Genomic DNA, 17,321 nt, shown 5'->3' on the forward strand with positions numbered 1-17,321 from the left:
ATAATGAGTTACTTTCCTTTTGCAGCTGGATAAAATTTATATTGAAAACTAGACATCCATCTTGCATATACTAATTTCTGTTTAAATTATGACACAAGCTATGTAAGTGACATTAATAAGGGGGGGTTATCTGAATACTTAAAAAAAAAAAAAAAAAAAAAAAGTAGAGAATTCTGTGTTACCTTATTTATTTTTCATCATCAAAGGAAAATAATAAAAACAGGCAAACCTAACAAGGATGCATAACATTGACAGTTTATCCTGTATAACATATTTTCTAGCTGCTCTTAGTCAATAGGATCGTTCTCCAATTTCCCCATTTTTTCTTACTTTTTCTTTTCCTTTCCTGTTTAAAGGGAAAAATAGTTCTACTTGCCCAAGTACTATGTGTTATATATATGCACATTAAAGGGTGTATTCTTGCTCTTTGCATCTTTAACGAAGAAATAGATCATTGGCATAATCCTTCTGCTTTAGAAGTCAGGACTGGTTTTCCTCTTGTTGACTCCTTCAGCTTTTTTAGTCACAGATTTGAGTATAATTGTCTGGTAAGCTTCAGAAAGTGAGCCACCGCTGTTCATGTTGGTAAATAATGAGAAAGGAAAAGCAAAAATGGCTCTGTGTGTAAATGATTTTCCCCATGAAAATGATGGTGATTATCAGTCTATTGTATATCCATAGGTGTACACATATAGAGTAAAATATCACTGTCAAATGTAGTTGATTTTTTGTTCAGTTTTGGTTTGTTTTGTTAAAGCTCTTTATTTCCTTTTGTAGTGCTGGTTGGTGACATAGAAGGCCAGGATGTGGGTACAAAGGGGAACGGTATCAGCTGGAATCTTGTCTCCAGTCTAGCAAATACTGGACCGAAAGGACTAGACTGGCAACTTAGTATTGCCTGTGCTAGAAAGGACTGTAGTTTGCTTGTTTATTTGTTTTGCTGTAGCCATACTGGCAATTTTTTATAATTGATAGAAACTTAGCTTGCAAAAGTAAATTAAATTACACTGTGAACAATTCTTTGTGGTAAAAGATGTTTCTCCCTGGGGAGTGAACATGAGTAGTGTAGTTGTAAAGCCAGAATCTGTCAGAAACTGGTTCTGAATTTTATTGGGTTACAATTAGAAGAGTTATTTTGATTGTGGGAGTTGTTGGTAAAATTATTGTGTTTTTTGTGCATCTGGTTAAGGAATAAGCTATCATGCTGAAAGGATAAAGGAAGTAAAGGAGACCTGGTAGGTAGTAGAAGAGAAGAAAAAATAAATGGTGGTTATATGCCATATAAGAACTGCTAGTGTCTGGGGTACGTGCATATGCAAATCTCTATGGTTTTCAGTTGTTGTAAAGATATTTTTTAACATCAGGAGGTTCAGTGTTATGTCCATTAACAATTCTCCGCTATCATGCTTAAGCAGTCTATTAGTCGTTCTCACCTCTTAGAGCTGGTCACAAAGGCCAGTCCCCTTGCCTCCCTCTGCTTCATCTTTTTTATTAAGTTTATTAAAACTAGTCAGATTATACTTTCTTATGGCACAGGCTGTGCTTGGTCCATTCATTATGGTTTCTTATCTTGGCAGGCAATCTGAATTGAACGGCAGCTAGTCCATTATGCACATATGAAGCCCATCACTCCTCCAGCAATGGCCAATTCATCAAACATTTATCTTTTGCCCTCTGAGCAGTGCGTCAATTTGCTTGTCAATCCTCAGCCTTGGTTGTTGTGGAAGATGGGAGAAAAATTACTTTTCTTTCCCCCTTCTCACTAAACACAAGTAGTCGAAATGGGCTTTACTCTATTCACTCTACAGGCTTGTTACTCCCCCTCTCTGTGCAAAAAGGGGAGCGGTCAGGTTACTGTCTGAATTGCAGAGTGACAGATTGATCCAAGATACAGTCCAGCTTTCATTATGGCACTGCCTTTGCGCTTGAACTTGCTCATATTTTCACGATAATACTGTTTTTATAAGATTCTCAATATATGGAGTTAAGAAGAGCTTTTAAAAATAAATATGTTTTTAGCATTTTATTTATTTTTTTTAGCAGGTAAGTTTATATTTTGTAAATTCTGATTCATTCTTTTGCTGTTTTCAATCTTTAAAGTTTGTTTGAATTCTTCTGAATTCAGGAAATGGAAGTGCTTGATTTTTTTTTTTTTTTAAATTCAGTTTTGAAGCCACTTGGTTTATTATGACTGAATTCCATGTTAAAATTGGGGGAAAAGGTGAAGCAAGAAATGTGTTCACATCCAAAGCTTCTCTTCTAACTCCTCTGACCTTGTTGTCCATCATTAATACTTCTAGGAAATTTTAGCAGGATGTGCTTATTGTATACCCGTATGTTTAAGTTCATATTTAAGACTTGCCCGTTGAGACTGTGAATTCACCCTCCCTGGGAGTATTCAAGGCCAGGCTGGATGGGGCTTTGAGCAACATGGTTTAGAGGGTAGTGACCCTGCCTATAGCAGGGGGTTGCAATGAGATAATCTGGCAGGTCCCTTCCAGCCCAAACCATTCTATGATTATAGTATTTCTGAAGGGACATACACTGGACTACAAGGGGCTTCCCTCCAGAATGCCTTTTGTAAAATATGAGTGCACACTGTCACTAACTCTATGCTGGGTAATTTTCAGTTGTGTTTTGCAAATTGTATTGTGTTACTTGATACTTGCTCAATCATTAGATGACTAAGACCTCATTTTTTGATCCATTTTGTATTATTTTGAAATATTTTGTATAGCTTATGTGAAAACTGTCTTGCTACAGGCTATATTTTTACATTGATTGTCATTTTATTTAAACTTACTCAAAATTATAGCGGTAATATCCTGTAAAATCTTAGTGTGTTTAATCCTAAAGATGTATTATAAAATAGTTGAGCAAAAAGAAGCCTAACATAAAAGGTATAGCTTGAACTCTATTATTCGGATATCCTCTTGAGTAGAGATGTATTAAATACGCAGTGAAATCTGTGACTTTAATTAACAGAGAAAGTGAATCTCACCCCAGTAAGTGTGGTTGTTTAGATAGACCAGAAAAATATATGTATATAGTATTTTTTAACTGAAGTCTTGGTAGGAGCGAATGGTTTTAGTGTTAAAATGGTTGACTTCGTGGTTTTGAGAGCTACTGAAAACTGTAATTAGTGCTTGTCGCTTATTTCACTATTTAATGCAGCCTTATGGGATATAGCTATGATGGCTTATTTTACCTTAATGTTCTAAATTTTTCTAATTGCATTGCAAGACTGTAGACAAATAGGCAATGTTCATCCCTCCTCAATGTATGTACTTCACTGAGTCTCACCAGAAGGCCTGCATCAGCTTTTGGAAATGCACATTTGTTGTTGCTGGCTCCTAGGGATTACAAATAACTAGATCTCTACAGATGTGCATCAGTATTTTTCAATAATTTCTTTGTTATTTGCTTAATAACAAAATTTCTCCTTTTCTTTAAAGAAAACTAGATTCTGTATTTCTGTTTTAGAATTGGTTAAAAAAAAAGTATTTGAAAATATAAATTGTAAAATTCAATATTTAGAATTCAGAAAGTCAGAATATGTATTTTTGTCTATCTATTTACTGAGCCTTTTGTTTGTGTATTTGAGGTTTGAGGATGGGTTGTGGCTTGTGAGAGTTGAGGGTTTTGTGTGTTTTGTTGTTGTTTTTTTTTAAGCAACAAAATTTGCTGCATGAGACTCAAAGCAAGATGATAAAAACAGTTGAGGATTCTGGATTTACATTAATCCCTATCATTTATATGTGCTTACATAGCTTTAGTTTGATTGTTCTGCAAGATGTTTTCATGCCTATCTTTTTTTCTAATAAGATATCTCAGATAGTTTCATGATATCAGCATATAAAGAAAGGGGAAGAATGAGAGATGGATATTCATTTCATTGTACATTTGAGAGTTGAATATGACCTTTAATATGAAAAGACTCTGAGACTAATTGTAGATCTGGTTAATCATCTTTTCTTACTGAGATCTTCTTCTGTCGGAATGCTGGAAATTGATTGACTGAAAGTGATGCAAAATGCTACTTCTAAATGTCTTATGAAATGCTAACTTTCCCTCTGATATTACACAACTAGATATTTCATGTTTTGGTAACACTGGGAAGCTCTTTCTCCATTGAACAGAATTGTGTGATTTATATAGTCTAAATTTGCTCTTGGCTCACACTAGGAGGCCAGCATGCAGGTACTGATATTTCAAAACACTGACCTGATGACAAGCTGATGTATATAAGAGAAAAAATGTTTGCTCTTTGAAACCAGAAAACTAGACTGACAAAATCAATCTTTGGTACTTTAATGCTGGAGTTTGGGGGTTCTTTACTTTCTCTATTTTTTTTTAAATCTTCTCCTTCCCCTTTGGTCCAGAAATCACATAAGAACTCTGTTGCATCATCCTTTCTGTTTTCCGTTTGAATGTATTATCCAACTGCTTTGTTTTCTTTAAAATGCATTATTTAGTTTTCTGTACTTGCATGGGAGAAGTGTGTTTAGAATTGAACCTCCGAAAAAGATTTGAAAGTAGAGAGTTGAGTCAGAGACCTCAGTCCAAGACAATTTGCATGGGAGATTCACCAAACTCCTTTCGTCATCAGAATAAAATTGGATATAGCTTTCTCCTCTCCCCCCCCTCCCCCCCCCCCTTATTTGTGTGTTATGATTCAGTTTAAAGGGAAGTTAAATTTGAACAGAAATCAGATCAAGTAAAACTGAAATTATATTATATTTATATATATATATTTTTTGCATTCTCAAGGAATTAGGAAAAATGTTTTCTGTTTTCTGTTATTTATCATTGCATACACATATATGCATATGTATATATATGAAACCAACAGCCTTTGTCATCTTTGGCTGGCAGGTGCTAAGGAATAGAAATTAGATTTATATTTTTTAAATGCTGAAATTATCTAGTACTAGGTTTTTCATGTTGATGCTGCTCTCCTGTAACCTGTTAAAACATATAAGGCAAGAAAAAAGACGTGAAAAAGCTCTTGTAATATAGCAGCTCTGTCTTTAACTTCTGGTAGTGGCTATCTCTTGTCAACAGAGCACAAATCAATTTAAAAGCAAAAGCCAAACTCTCTTATTTACATACTGTTAACTGCTTTCACTTTTCCTGTTAAACAGGAGAAAAAAGTCATTAGATAGGAGTCAGCTGTCTTATTAGAACTGGAAACACCTTTTTAGAATGTACTTCTGAAGTTCTTCAGGACAGGAACAACAGCATTGTACCAAGGTTTGTCCATCACTCCATAGGTGCTTCTGCTTTTTTTTTCGTTTATGCATTTTCACGTTTTCATTGTCAAATATTACCGAATTGAAGAGCTGCCCTTTATTTTCATTGTACCCAAATCCCATTGGGCCAGGGGGTTTGTGTAAGGTACTGTAGCTGGCAATTGCCATGCATGCACATAGAGGGAAAAATCCCTGCCGTGACATTCCTTTATGATTAAAACTTTGTGAGAAATCATGATTGAATTATGGAAAAGAAAGCTGGGAGAAATCAGGCTGATTAGTTGAAGGACTTGGATAAAATGACACTTCTGAGACCTTTGTATTCTAAAGGATTATTTACTGTCTGCTTACAGAACATCTTAAGTCGTTTTGCAGAGGGAATCACTTTCCTGTTTAGTGCAGTGGCTTTGTAAGCTAATGAGGGCAGAGCGTGAGCCACAGGCAATGATGCTGCAATATTAGCTGTGACAGGGAGCTTGATCATAATTATCTTAACGAGGATAGGGTTAATTACAGTGGAAACAAAGTTTTTTCTGTTTGAATGAGGTGGCACTGAATACGTTGTGATGTTTTGTCGGTTTGATGTGACTTTGGAAATTGCAATGGAAATCTCTTGGCAGCACTTGCTCTCCTCTGGGAGCATTGCGAGCCCTGTGATGAGGTAACTGAGATGGTACCTGTAGTTGAGATAATGGGTGGATTTTCTGTCATTGCAGCAGGGAAAAGCAACCTGCAGTACACCTTAGTGATGCTGATTAGCTTTCTGAAGCTAGGGAAAACCACTACTTGCCACTGCCCTTCAGTGCTGGTTCTGGTGTGGTGGTAGGGTCATGTGCTTGTTTTAATAAGCCAAGAAGTGGAGACATTTCCTCTGCTGTGAACTATGAGAGAGCAGGCCAGATTTAATTTTAGGCTGGTTCTTTTTCTCAGGGGATTTCCCTTATTTAATACTTTTCATTTGCAGTGTTTCTATGCTTCTTACTATGCCATGTGGATGGGTGTCCTATTTTATAATGGACTCATAAGACGATACGGTACATTAATATAGCTATCTTACTCTAAGATAAATGCTGGTATTTTCTACTAACTTCTACCTCAGCTTCTCTGAATGCTTTCCATGTACTAATTCACAACTGTAATTCTTTCTTACGTAGGTGGTGTTGTCCTCCATCTGCAAATGGGAAATTGAGGCACGTAGAAATTATGGAAGAAATTTCAGCAACTCACCTAAAACTTATTTCACAGATTGTACTTACAACATTTTTTTCTTTTTTTTATCTCAGAGTGCAACTGCTTGGCAATATTTCCTTATATGTTATGATGATAGATGTTGTTGCCTTGGATTTTAATTTTGAAAATCAGTTTAAGAAACAAAAATCAGAATTCTATGAATACTGGTCTAAAATATGGATATAAATTTATGTTAATATTTACACCTTCTCCCTGTACTGTGTCAGCCCCTCTCATCTCTCTGGGGTCTGAATTTAGCTGATTAAATCACCAAGTGCACACTACTCCGATGACATGAAAACAACAGTTAATAAGCAACCCTGTGTGTAACACAGCTCCTTTTTAGCTGAACAGCTAATAACATTACATGGCAAAAATTATCAAAACTAGACAGGTGTAAGGAGATTTGTGCACAATTCTCTCTGCCTATCGATGAAACCAGTACCCTTGTATTCAGCCTAGGCTTGTGAAAGAAAGGCTGTTTCAATAAGCAACTCCCTCTAGTGTTTCAGGGCCTTTTGTCCCACTTCATGGCTTGTCATTTTGTTTTATGCCTTCCCTGCAGCAGTTTTGGTTGTGTGCTTTCTTCTCCTTGCCCGTTGCCAACCATTTGCCGATTCTTATGATAAGAGTATTATATTTGCATAACATAACTCAGGAACAATGTGTATTTTGATGCTGACACTGACCAGAGCCCAAACAATGTTTTTTCACAAAGGACCTATTAACATCTCATAAAGCTCTGTGGTGTTGACAAGGAGGTGGCCTTCTCTGAACTCCTTTGGCAAGTCAAAGTCTTACACTAAAATGTGAGATTTGGAAATAATCCACTATTTATATAATAAAGATTATTTAAAGGCAATTTACTGAACTAGGTTTGTCAAATAAACTGAAATGAAAAACTCATAACAGCTTGATAAACTCGCAGCTGCTTCCTCTAGATTATTTTGCCTTTTAAAGGTACTTGGGGGAAAGCACTGTCTGAAATGTTCACTGATCTCTCTTCTGATCTTGACTTTGGCAAAACAAAGTTTGTTATGATCCCTTCACTGAAATAACTACTCAGTCTAGCAGCTCTCATCTGTAGATGGGTTATGCAGGCCGAATTGAGCTTTTCCAAAAGAGCTTTCTAAGTGCAAGTGCAAAAATATGACTGCTACTCTGACGGTTGTTTTGGTGTGTTTAGAGTGGAGGCTTTTGCTCTTGCAGCTTCGGAAACTAGTCTCAATATATCATATAGATATGCCATAGGGGGTAGGCTTTGTGAATTTTCTTCAGGTTTGGCTGTCCAGCATCAAAATTGCATTAATAACAGTGGCAACTCCCTTCCAGAATGCCAAGTCAACTAGGTCTGAAGTACTCTGGAGTCCTTAGATTGGAATATACTTTTCCTGTGTTGTGATAAGTGTCATTGAAATGTTCATAATTTAGTGTATAATAGTTCAAAGGTTACAAACTTGATTTTCCAGAAAAAAAGAAAAAAACCACTGTCTGAATGCTCTGTGATTTATGTGGTCAGGATGTTGCATCTACAAAAATACTATTTTTATTATTGGACAGATGAATGCTACATTGTCTAATTAGGAACACATAATATTTGTATTTTCCTCCAGCTGTAGTGTCTGCAGAACTCTTTAACAGGGACCTTAGATGGATTTTGATCTTTGCCAAAAACTGGGGGAGAGTGAGGAAATCCCTTTGGTATAAATGTCACTGGAAAGTGAATAAATAGTATAGACCTTATTCCCTTATTCATCACATGTTATAAAGCAGCCAAGAGATACAGTGATGATCTTCCCAGTGGTAGGCATAGTAGATCAGCTGTCAAGTCCTGCAATCTCCGCATATCTTTAGGTGTCTGGTAGGTGAATGAGCTGTGAATGTGTCTGTGCCTATGATCTGTATACAGTGCCTCTTACTTGATTAATATGTGTTTTTTTTTTTTCTTGCTGGAATGTGCAAGCATTAAGAATTGAGTTTGGAATAGATGCTTTAACAAGGTACCTAAGTGTTCTTTTAGATTTTTGGTTTTTTTTTTTTTCCTCCCTATACTGTATTATCAGGGGAATGAATACCTCTAGAATCCTGTTTATTTACAATCCATCATCTCACTTCCATGTTGTGAAATGCTCCTTTTTAAAGCTGCTTTCTGCAGTCTGACCTGTGGCTTGATAGTGGGACAGAAAGTTCCAAGAAGAAAGTAAATGCCTTTTCTGTCTGGAGTAATTCTACATTTTATTTTGTAGAGAACATTTTACGTTGTTTGCAGAGACTCAAGGAGAAGCAAATTAAGTGGTTAATAAAAGGAGAAAAAAAAACCTTTTTCCATTTCCTATTATTGCATGTAGGGTAACAGCTAAGAAATGATACTTGAAGTTGTATTTATTATTGTTAGTGGGGTATGATATTTCTTGGCAGAAATGATGGATGACAACTTAAATTTGTGTCCAGGGAATGAAGGTGAACTGTGACAGAGTTATTTATCTTGGGAATGGAGGTTAGGGTCAGGCGAGGCTGGGTGCCTGAAGGCACAAGACATTGACAAATTCATCCTGCAGGCCCCATATCTGAAGCCTTTTGTTTTGGATCCTGGCTACTCACTAAGTGACCCCCATCCTTCATCCTGCCAGCATGTGAAGGATGTGTTGCAGTGCCAGCACTCCCTTTGCCACTAATGCTTGTCATTCACTCTTCTGACAGGCCCAAACCAAAACTATTCCCACTCCTGAAAGGGAAGGTTAAAATATTTATTTCAGCTCATAATGGCCTCCCTGATTTAGTGGAGTATCATTTTTCCTGTTGCCTTTGTCGTTTGCAGGTCACTAGAAGGACTGAAAACATTCACTTACTTGGAAGAGCTGATCTTGGACAACAATCTACTCGGAAATGACCTTCTGCTACCCAGGTTACCCCACCTCCACACCTTAACGCTCAACAAGAATCAAATATCCTTTCAAAGAAATACCTGCAAAATGTCAAATGAGTTTTATGTGTCAGCCAAATTAAAGTATGTGAAATATAGTTCATGTGCAGACAAAGCATTCTCTTGCTTGGCACCTGGAATACTTCATAGTAATTTATTATAGGTCATTCATAAATGAAATGCACCATTATATCTTCCTGTTGCTCCATTTTAGTGAGAGATCTAAGTTATGGCTCTGAAGAAATCTTTTTTAATAGATAAAATAGAGAAAGAAAATAATGTCAGTGCTACTAGTGTGCTGCAGTTCTTGTGTTTGCTTGGGGTTCTGTTGCAGGCTGACCTCTAGTGGAATAGAGGGAGCAATGAAATGATATTAAGTTTTTATATACCTTAGTAGCTCTTCAAAGTAAATAATGATGATGATGATGATGAAGATGATAATAATAATAATAATAATAATAATATAAAAAGAAATGAAAAAGCAATCAAAAATGAAGTTGGTATTAGGCACATTTTCGTAACTGCAACCATTAAATCGAGTTGCTATATTCTTGGTGTTCTGGCTCTGTATAATTCATATGAAGTGCTCCTCAAATCATATATTTAAATATTTCGATGCGTGGTTAAGTTCATTCACAACCAATCAGGCACTTCTCTGTATGTCTGAAGTTAGTGCATGCCTACTTAAGTTTGTTCAGCATAAATATTTCAGCATTTGCCTGAATACTATGGTGATTCAGAGACCCCAATCGGTAGGCTTATATGTAATGGTCTGTAAAAGCTAATTATCTACAAGGACTGGACATGGACTTGATTATTAAATCATTTCTCATGTTTTGACCCTTCTGGAGATTTGAAGATGTGTAATTCATGATTTTACAAAAGTGGAGGGCAATCAAATTTTGGCCAAAAGGCCAACTGAGACCTACAGAGCACAGGCTGTGAAAATATTCTCTTTCTAATTGCAGAGTGAGGACAAGGCTGCTCAACTGCAGGCTTTTTTTTCAGACAGTGTAAACAGAGAGCAATTTACCTCCTACTGGAGCAAAATCCTCTTACGGAGGAGTAAAGTAATAACTACAGGTTCTATGATTTCTGCACTTATTTTTGACTTTATAAATAAATAAAAGTCACCAGAGCAATTTATATACTCAGCCCTGGAAATTTGTCAAGTGTCTCATGAACCATAAGAGTCATCACTTTACTAGGTAAGTGCTAGATTTCTGGTTAATACCAGGACGCTGTTGGTCACTTTGAATAAATGTTTGGTATTATTACTTGCTGCCACATGTAAAATCTGAGTTCAGAGGTCATGCTTTGGTGAAGTATGTATAATAACATTTTTGATGATGCTGTGGATGTCTGATGCGGCATGTTTCCATCTACAAAGCAGGATGCGTGAATTTGGCAGTAGGATTCCTGAGTGTGTGCATGCATGTATGTGGGATAGGAAGTGTCAAGAAGAACTTTGCAGTTATCGAAAGGAGGACATGCATATTAAATAAGAATTAGTTGAACAAATCAGGGGAAAAAAAATTAGTTAGCAGTAATCTTTGAAGAGGTTCCGTTGGGTATCACAGTCAGACTTAGAATCAAGTCAGTAAACTCTCAGTGTCAGTGATACAATGATAAGCAGGGTTTGACCTATCCAGATATTTTTAAAATTCAGTCTTAAAACTATAAAATTGGAAATTTGGGAGTATGGAGCTACCCATGTTATAGAAACAGTGTATATACATTTTGTAGTATGTTGCCAATAATTTAAGAGAGGAGTTGCAGAAGTGCTTGTTCGATGGCAGTGGTTGCAATTCTCAATGATCTCTCAAGGTGTTAATCAGTGATCCTTGATGAAATTTTGCTCTTTCTGCACTTCATCCTTGAAAACAGTTGTTCACAAACGTAACTACTGCCAAAAAGCGATGACATGAATAAGGTGTGACTGTGAAGAGGATATTTCTCTCTGGTAAGAGAGAGCTTATAAAAGTCTGGTAAAGATATATGATCACTTTTTTATTGCAAATCTATACAGTTCCATTTGAAAAGTCACAAGCAATATGTTTATGTCAACTGAAAGTAGAGTTGCAAATAAACTAAGAAATTGTTGGGCAATCATGAAATCATAGAATGGCCTGGGTGGAAAAAGACCATAATTATCATCTAGTTTCAATCCCCCTGCTATGTGCATGGTCGCCAACCACCAGACCAGGCTGCCCAGAACCACATCCAACCTGGCCTTGAATGCTTCCAGGGATGGGGCATCCATAATCTCCTTGGGCAACCTATTCTAGTGTGTCACCATCCTCTGTGTGAAAAACTTCCTCCTAACCTAATCTAACCTAAACTTCCCCTGCCTTAGTTTAAAACCATACTCCTTTTTCCTATCACTATCCACCCTTGTAAAGTCATTCCCCAAAGAATCATAGAATGGCCTGGGTTGAAAAAGAACCACAATGATCAATCTTGAAACCTATTCTCAAATTCCAGAATCACAACAGAAAGCACAGCTACGCATTTATCTGTGTTCACAGGACTGTTTAGCCAATGTATTAAAAGATATAAACTCATTTGCCATAACTTAAGCTTGCTCTGCATTACACCCCATGCCCTGATTTCAGTCTAGATGGGGTTAATAACACACCAGTATTTGGTTAGTGCTGAAGGACTGAGTGGGGCCATTTGGCGGGAACAGTCTCCATGATGGTGCTGAGTAGGGGGTGGCTGCACTGTGACCTGTGCTGGGCTGCGGATTGATCATGCCTGAGAGAAAAACCAAAATGCTTTGCAAGTGGGAAATGCAGAACTGAGGCAGAATGGTAGTAATGATAAATGCATTGCTTATGGCAAAGACGCTAACCGTGCTTCAGATTCAGGGATGATAGGTTTCTGAATATTTGAACATGGCATGGATTGAGTACCTAAACTAAAGGATGTCCCGGTAAGTATTCCTGATTATCATCTATCTCCACAGAGTTTTTGTCCTAATGCCCAATTCCAAACCATAGATTCTAAATTATTGTGCCTGTGCTTGTTTCTATGTTGTCCTAAAGTGCTTGAAGACCTAGAAGTCCCAATCTGTGACCAAAATCCCATTGTGTTAAGTGCAGAGGACTTGATGTTTACATTGAGTGAATACATTAAAGACATTATCTATAAATCTTAACCTCCACTAAACAAAGATATGAGCTGAAACAGGACAGCAGTATTCCTGCATTTGGTCTTGAGAATTTCTCTATGTGACACTGACAAATATGGCTAAATTTGAGTGTGTAGCTAGAGAACTACAGTACCTGATGAAACAAAAACCTCAATGAATTCTGCAAAGTGTTTTGAATTTACTTGAGTCTTGAGCCTTTTTTTTTTTTCACTCTTCACCACTCTCGAGACCACCTTTTTTCTTACACAGTGTACCAAAAAGTAAGCAATGTGAATGTATGATGCTAAATGTCTGCAAAATGAGGTAGTACAGGCAATTCATTCTCCTGTTCTAGAGCAGTAATGGACAAATTTGACTGCAGTTGTCAGAACTTCTAAAAATGATGAGCCACTGCATTTTTTTTAAATTATCTTTGTATTTTCTTGGGAATCTTGAACAACTGGAAGAAACAGTGTTAAAAGAAAATCTTTGAAGTTCGTGATTTATGTTTTTTGGATTGATGGATCACTCTAGAGAACCAGAAAAATAATTTGCTTGTAGAAATAGAAGCATACTAACTTGTTCTCAACTTAGAATAGAATAGTTCAGCTGGAAGGGAACATCACAGATATCTAGCCTAAGTGTATGACAGCTATGGGGATAACCAATACTTAGAATCTAATATTGACAGTACTATCTAAATGCCTCTAATTGTATAACTAATGACATTGAAATATGTTCTTAAAACTTCCTGCCTGGGAACCCTGGCCTTGCGGAAAGACATTTGAATTCCTTGGAAACTGCAGTTATGCAAAGAAATCTAATGCTACTCCACTAGACAGAATATCCTCAGTATTCAGTAAATGGGAAGCTCACCATAAGATTTATGGACTTAGTTAATTACCACTTGTGTTGCAACTTTTCTTTCTTGAGCAAGGTGGTTTTAAAATCAGTGAGCAAGACCGTATCTCAGGGCCCTGACTGCCTATCAGACAGGGCTCAAGCTAGAATGCGGTGTACATATGACTGTATGTGGCATCCTATTGCAGAAGAGGAAGACTTGCGTAATGCAAGCTATTTCTGTGGTTATCCAACCATGAAGACCTAGCACATTCTAATGGAAAAAGCATTCAGGTGGCAAAGATCTTTTCATACTGCATTCAGAGGAGAATTAGTAACTTCTGCTTCAAGGCTATTTGCCTATAGAATCACTTGTAATTGCTGCAACATATTTGTGATAAAGTTAATTAAAGCAAAAGATGTTACAAATTTGAAAAAATACAGGTAACTTGCTTGCTTAAGACTCTGGTAGAAGGGCTATCCAGCTCTTTCAATTTCATATTGATTACAGAACCTACATGACATGGTTGACAAAAGACTTCTGAGTGACAGTTTTTGGTCTTTCTGTATGGTGGGCTAAAACTTTATGTGATATTTCTAATATTCTCTAAGTAAACATTTCATAAATATTTTGAATATAAAAGTGATTGCTCTTTGCTTTGTCTCTTTGCTTCCAAGAACTTCTGAAAGCTGTAATCACAGAAAGTCATGAATGCAGATAGCTTTTCCTCAACTGTCTGAGCAAAAAAATAGGCAAGGCAAACTACAAGCTTTTTGAAAGAAAATAGCTGTACAACTTGCAAAGCATTGAGAGTGAGAGAGTTATTAGTTTCCTTAGAAAGTCAATTAATTTGAGTGTATGACTGTTAAAAAAAAATGCTAGCAGTAAAAAAAAGTTTACAGAAAAAAATTGCAGTTTCCTTAATGAACTTTGACCTATATTCATGGAAAAGAAAACCAGGTGATGAGATGTGAAATTCATATTGGTTAGTTTATTTGCACAGGTCTATGTAGAACAGCATTTTAATGCACTTATATAGAATAATTTAATGTAGAAACTGCTACCAGAAATTGTTTCTGTTACCAGAGGTTTGACCAGCAAGTCACATTGCTCATATTTTGCAAAACTGCTGAAAAAGCAATTTTATGAACCAAAAATAAGAGAGTAAGAGAGAAAATAGTATGGAGTACGGGGGATGTTCAGCATCATTCCTGATGATGATGTTGAATTCTTATAACAGTTAGACAGTTACAAACCAAGTTAATTCTTAGCCAGAGAAGGGAGGTGCATCATTTGCCTTGAACATTTGGCTTGCTCTTTTTGCTTTCTGGAAAACCTCAAAAACTATGTTATTGAGTAGAAGTCAGTGAAAGTGAAAAACACAGATCGTGCTTATTTGTAGGACATTTTTGGTTGCATAAAATTTGCACCTAGAGTTTTATTATATTGCTTAGCAGGTTAACTATAGGTTAACTGGGCCAACTGGGTTTTTCAAGTAATGTTATTGATAATGTTTTGGTGCTACTGTAGCTTATTTTCTTAAAAGAAAGTAAGCTGATCAATTGTGTGTGCTTGTGCGTATGTTTATTGTGAGCTGTCTACTATAAATATACAAGCATGTATGCGTGCATACATGTAAAATAATTAGGAGGCTTTAAAAAGTTCATCGGAGTATGGAAGAACCAGTTCTCTTTAAGTATTTTCCTAATATAAAACTGAAAACAGTGCAAGAAATCATAATCTTCTGATGAGGATGGAAATTTAAAATACATTTAATAGATTTATGTTAATTGTTGGAGGCCAGGCTGTGTTTTTGGAGGGGATCATTACTGTATTATTGCTAAGAATTAACTTGTTATCTGAAGGGTAGGCAAGTTTAGAAGAAAAAGAAAAAAAAAAAACTTACACATTTTTATTTTGGTCATTGTTCTTCGGAAAGAAAGGCGTAAATAGACCGGTAATGACAACAGTTGAATGAAGGTGGTATGCTAAGACATTTTAATTATTTTAACAGAGACAATTTTGAACATTTTTCAAACAATAGAGACTACAGTATAAATATTTTGATCACTGCTACGTATTTACTCGGTGATCAGTGATACTGCCTTCAGAAAAATAAATTCAGGGTTTATGTCACTGAACTTTAAATAAAGAAAATTTCCCTTGCACTGTACATGGATTTTATTGTGGCTTTCATTTTTGGAAAGAATATAGATGAGGTTGACCTTAGCAATTACACAACAGAGTTTTGCAGTTCTTTGGCTCTGGTTGCATCAAGATGGCAACAGTGAATCATGAACAGGAAAAAGAAAATTAAATTTCCAACTTGCTTTTGATTTTCTTCCTCTGTATATTTAACACTGTTTTAGAAACACTTTATAGTTTTGCTGGCCTTCCACTATTTTTAAAAGAAAACAAATATATGACCTTCTAATTAACTAAATACTGCACTAGAAGTACTCTATGACTTATGTCTCATCTCTGAAAAATACTTAGTCATGAAAATTTGAACAAAGCTTAATTTATTTTTTCTCCTACCTGCTTTGTGAGAAGTAACTGTGATGGCAGGTAAACGGAACTTCTTGGAAAAATATTCTGTACCTTCATTTGCTTTTTTTTTTAAAAAAAAAAGGAGGATGGAAAAAGAGTTGAAATCCTACATAACAGAAGTTTTAATTAATGAACTTCAGTGCAATTATTTTAGTTGTGATATGATGTCCTGATGTCCCATCTAAAAGTTGACTATCACAACCTGCAGGTTGATTGGTGGACCAGTGTTCCTATTATTCTGTGATTTTGGAGCTGTTCCAAGTTTGCAAATCTTCATCTTTTACATGAATTAGTGACTTCCTATGTTTCAAGTGATTATGTCTGATTCTTGGGTTTTCTCATGTTTCTGCTCCTGTTGCAACTGAAATCAAAATAATGCTAGGGTGCTAAGTATCTATCTAATTCTACAGAGGAAAATGAGTAAATGATAAGAAAGAAAATGTCTGGAGGGCAACAGCTACACGGTAAGATGTTGGTGTGTGCTACTTGTCATGCTTTCTTGAGAGAATTTTAATGAGAGAGTTTCTGTACCAAAAAGCAATGTGATTTGGATGTGAAATATTAGAATCTAGGCACCAATTTCCATCTTTGAGGTAGATTTATGTATTTGAGACGCAGGTTATCAACTACTATTTAACCAAGAGCCTTAGTGAGTATGGTATGTCTCCCCTTTGCTTTCTGTAGGACTAGGATTTGTGGTATTAATCTAAGTTGTCATATATTAAATATCCAAAAGTATTCTGATATTTTCCTCTAACTCTGTGTGGTCAAATGGGAGTTAGAAGACATCTGTCTTAATCAATAATCACTAACTTTGGGGAGAAAAAATTCTAACCCAGAAAAAGCTCTACTGAATTTCAACTAAAAATCCTAAATTTTTACTTCATATAAGAGTAAAAAAAGTTTATTTTCTTTTTTTTTCCTTTTTAAATAAGGAATGGACAGATAAGATGTAAGTTTTGCAACAGCTAACCCCCTGTGTGTCATTGCTGTAATTGAAATAACTGCTTTTCTGCTTTTTGTAATAATAAATTACTTATCTAATGAAACCTTTGTGCAATTTAATCAGTCCTGAAAGAAATTGTTTCTCCTGGCTGAGAGTGCTAGATGCAAGCACTCCTCTAATAGTCTAATAGAAAATTTAAAAAATCTTATTAGTAAAATATGTGCGGAAAAACAGTTTGTGACATTCCACCAGGGTGAGGGAGGTAATCCTGCCCCTTTACTCTGTGCTGGTGAGATCTTACCTGGAGTACTGCATCCAGATGTGGGATGTTCTGTACATGGACCTGTTGAAGCACATCCAGAGAAGGGCTACAAAAATGATGCAGGGGATGGAGCACCTCCTCTACAAGGTCAGGCTAAAAAAGCTGGGGCTATTCAGCCTGGTGA

The 17,321-nt window shown here is 36.2% G+C and overlaps 1 protein-coding gene across 1 annotated transcript in view; it reads left to right on the top strand.

The window, feature by feature from the left end:
* Window positions 1-17,321, top strand: part of LRMDA (leucine rich melanocyte differentiation associated) — a 641,585-nt gene that overhangs the window by 344,878 nt on the left and 279,386 nt on the right. Inside the window, exon 3 of the mRNA XM_052676797.1 lies at window positions 9,301-9,432. Within this exon, the coding sequence (XP_052532757.1) occupies window positions 9,301-9,432 (132 nt within the window). The remainder of the gene's footprint in view (window positions 1-9,300; window positions 9,433-17,321) is intronic.

The sequence above is a fragment of the Tympanuchus pallidicinctus genome, unplaced genomic scaffold (genome assembly GCF_026119805.1).
Source record: "Tympanuchus pallidicinctus isolate F22 unplaced genomic scaffold, pur_lepc_1.0 scaffold16, whole genome shotgun sequence".
Classification (NCBI taxonomy): Eukaryota; Metazoa; Chordata; class Aves; order Galliformes; family Phasianidae; genus Tympanuchus; species Tympanuchus pallidicinctus.